The sequence below is a fragment of the Colletotrichum tamarilloi genome (genome assembly GCF_030869305.1).
Source record: "Colletotrichum tamarilloi strain Tom-12 chromosome Unknown Scaffold_535.1, whole genome shotgun sequence".
Classification (NCBI taxonomy): Eukaryota; Fungi; Ascomycota; class Sordariomycetes; order Glomerellales; family Glomerellaceae; genus Colletotrichum; species Colletotrichum tamarilloi.
In genome coordinates, this window is record NW_026849917.1 from 1 (window position 1) to 1,243 (window position 1,243).

General features: G+C 52.1%; 2 protein-coding genes across 2 annotated transcripts; one reads left to right on the forward strand and one right to left on the reverse strand.

Annotated features, from left to right (window-relative positions):
* On the reverse strand, positions 1 to 125 carry CTAM01_17351 (uncharacterized protein; the record flags this gene model as incomplete). Its single annotated transcript, XM_060533336.1, has 1 exon — positions 1 to 125. A coding segment is annotated over one exon (125 nt), but the record flags the coding sequence as incomplete, so codon positions are not given.
* Positions 126 to 658: 533 nt separating this feature from the next.
* CTAM01_17352 (uncharacterized protein) lies at positions 659 to 1,219 on the forward strand (the record flags this gene model as incomplete). The annotated part of the gene is made up of 1 exon (XM_060533337.1): positions 659 to 1,219. A coding segment is annotated over one exon (561 nt), but the record flags the coding sequence as incomplete, so codon positions are not given.
* Positions 1,220 to 1,243: the final 24 nt, after the last annotated feature.

Sequence of the window (1,243 nt, forward strand, 5' to 3'; positions counted from 1 at the left end):
CACGCGCTGCCATTCGCACTGTCGTTTACTATCCTGACCCACACTTTTGTTTGCAAATCAGTCGCTATAGCCATTACCAGAGGTCTGCGGAGGCCCATCATGCCAGTTTTCGGCTTTTCAAACATTGAGAATGTTTGCGAGAGACGGAGCAACATGTGCACAATACTGTATGGTGAAGGCCCATTTGGGTTCCATCGGTCTTGCGAGGGCTAGGCGTCCAAAGCCGACGTGAACACCATTTGTACGTTTGGTATCATCGTCCACCCAAACCGGAGCCATAAGCTCTTTTCGAATAGCCCGATAACCTGAACCTATCTTTAACTTGCGTCCAGAAAAGCCAGAGACCACTCGCGAAAAACGGTACTGTCCACATAGAGGATGAACGAGATGCCTTTCTCATAACCAAAAGAAGCACCGTAGCGCCTGAATAGCAGAACTCAAGACCTTTCTTGAACGAGATGGTCAACTCTGGATCTGCAATGTATGTATGAGATGCTTCTGGCGTAAAGCGCCGTCCCATGTGACGAAGTCTGAATTCTTGTGTTGGATATGAGGTCGGCAAGCCTACAGCAACAGCGTGACTGCCTCGTGTTCTTGCTATGCCGTACTTTCGTCGCAGATCACATCGTGTCGCTCAGTACGGCAGACGCCACTCACTATGAAGTCTATTCATGCAGAGTCAATATCCCTAGACGTGGCGTGGCACGTCTTCAATCACAGCGAGCTCCATGACCAGTCCGTATTCGCACAATGCTCGCGCACTTGGCATTCGTTCTTCAACCCCAAACTTTACAGAAACGATGTGAAAACGGGAAAATACTCCGCCGTTTTCAACACCATTGCCAACTGTAGAGATACACGGGTGGCCCTCGCCACGCTCCGGCATACCTTCCAAGCCGGCGCTGACTACAACAGACCGGTCACCATGTATATGACCGAGAGCCATCGATATAGCCCTTTCCTCGTTACGGCCCTGTATCTGGCGTCTTCCAAAGGCTATGCTGACATTGTGTCGTTTCTCCTTGATCACGGTGCCGATATCGATGGGGTCCCGGACTGCCGGTTACGTACTCCCGTCTTCCTATCTCTTCTCAGCGGAGACGCCAGGACGTCCATGATTCTCCTTCGGCGCGGCGCACGGCTTGAGTCTTCTGAGTTTGGCATCAACGCTCTCCACCAAGCCGCCGCCGCCGGGCTCACCGAAGTGATCACGTACCTTGTCGACGAGAAAGGGATGGAAGTG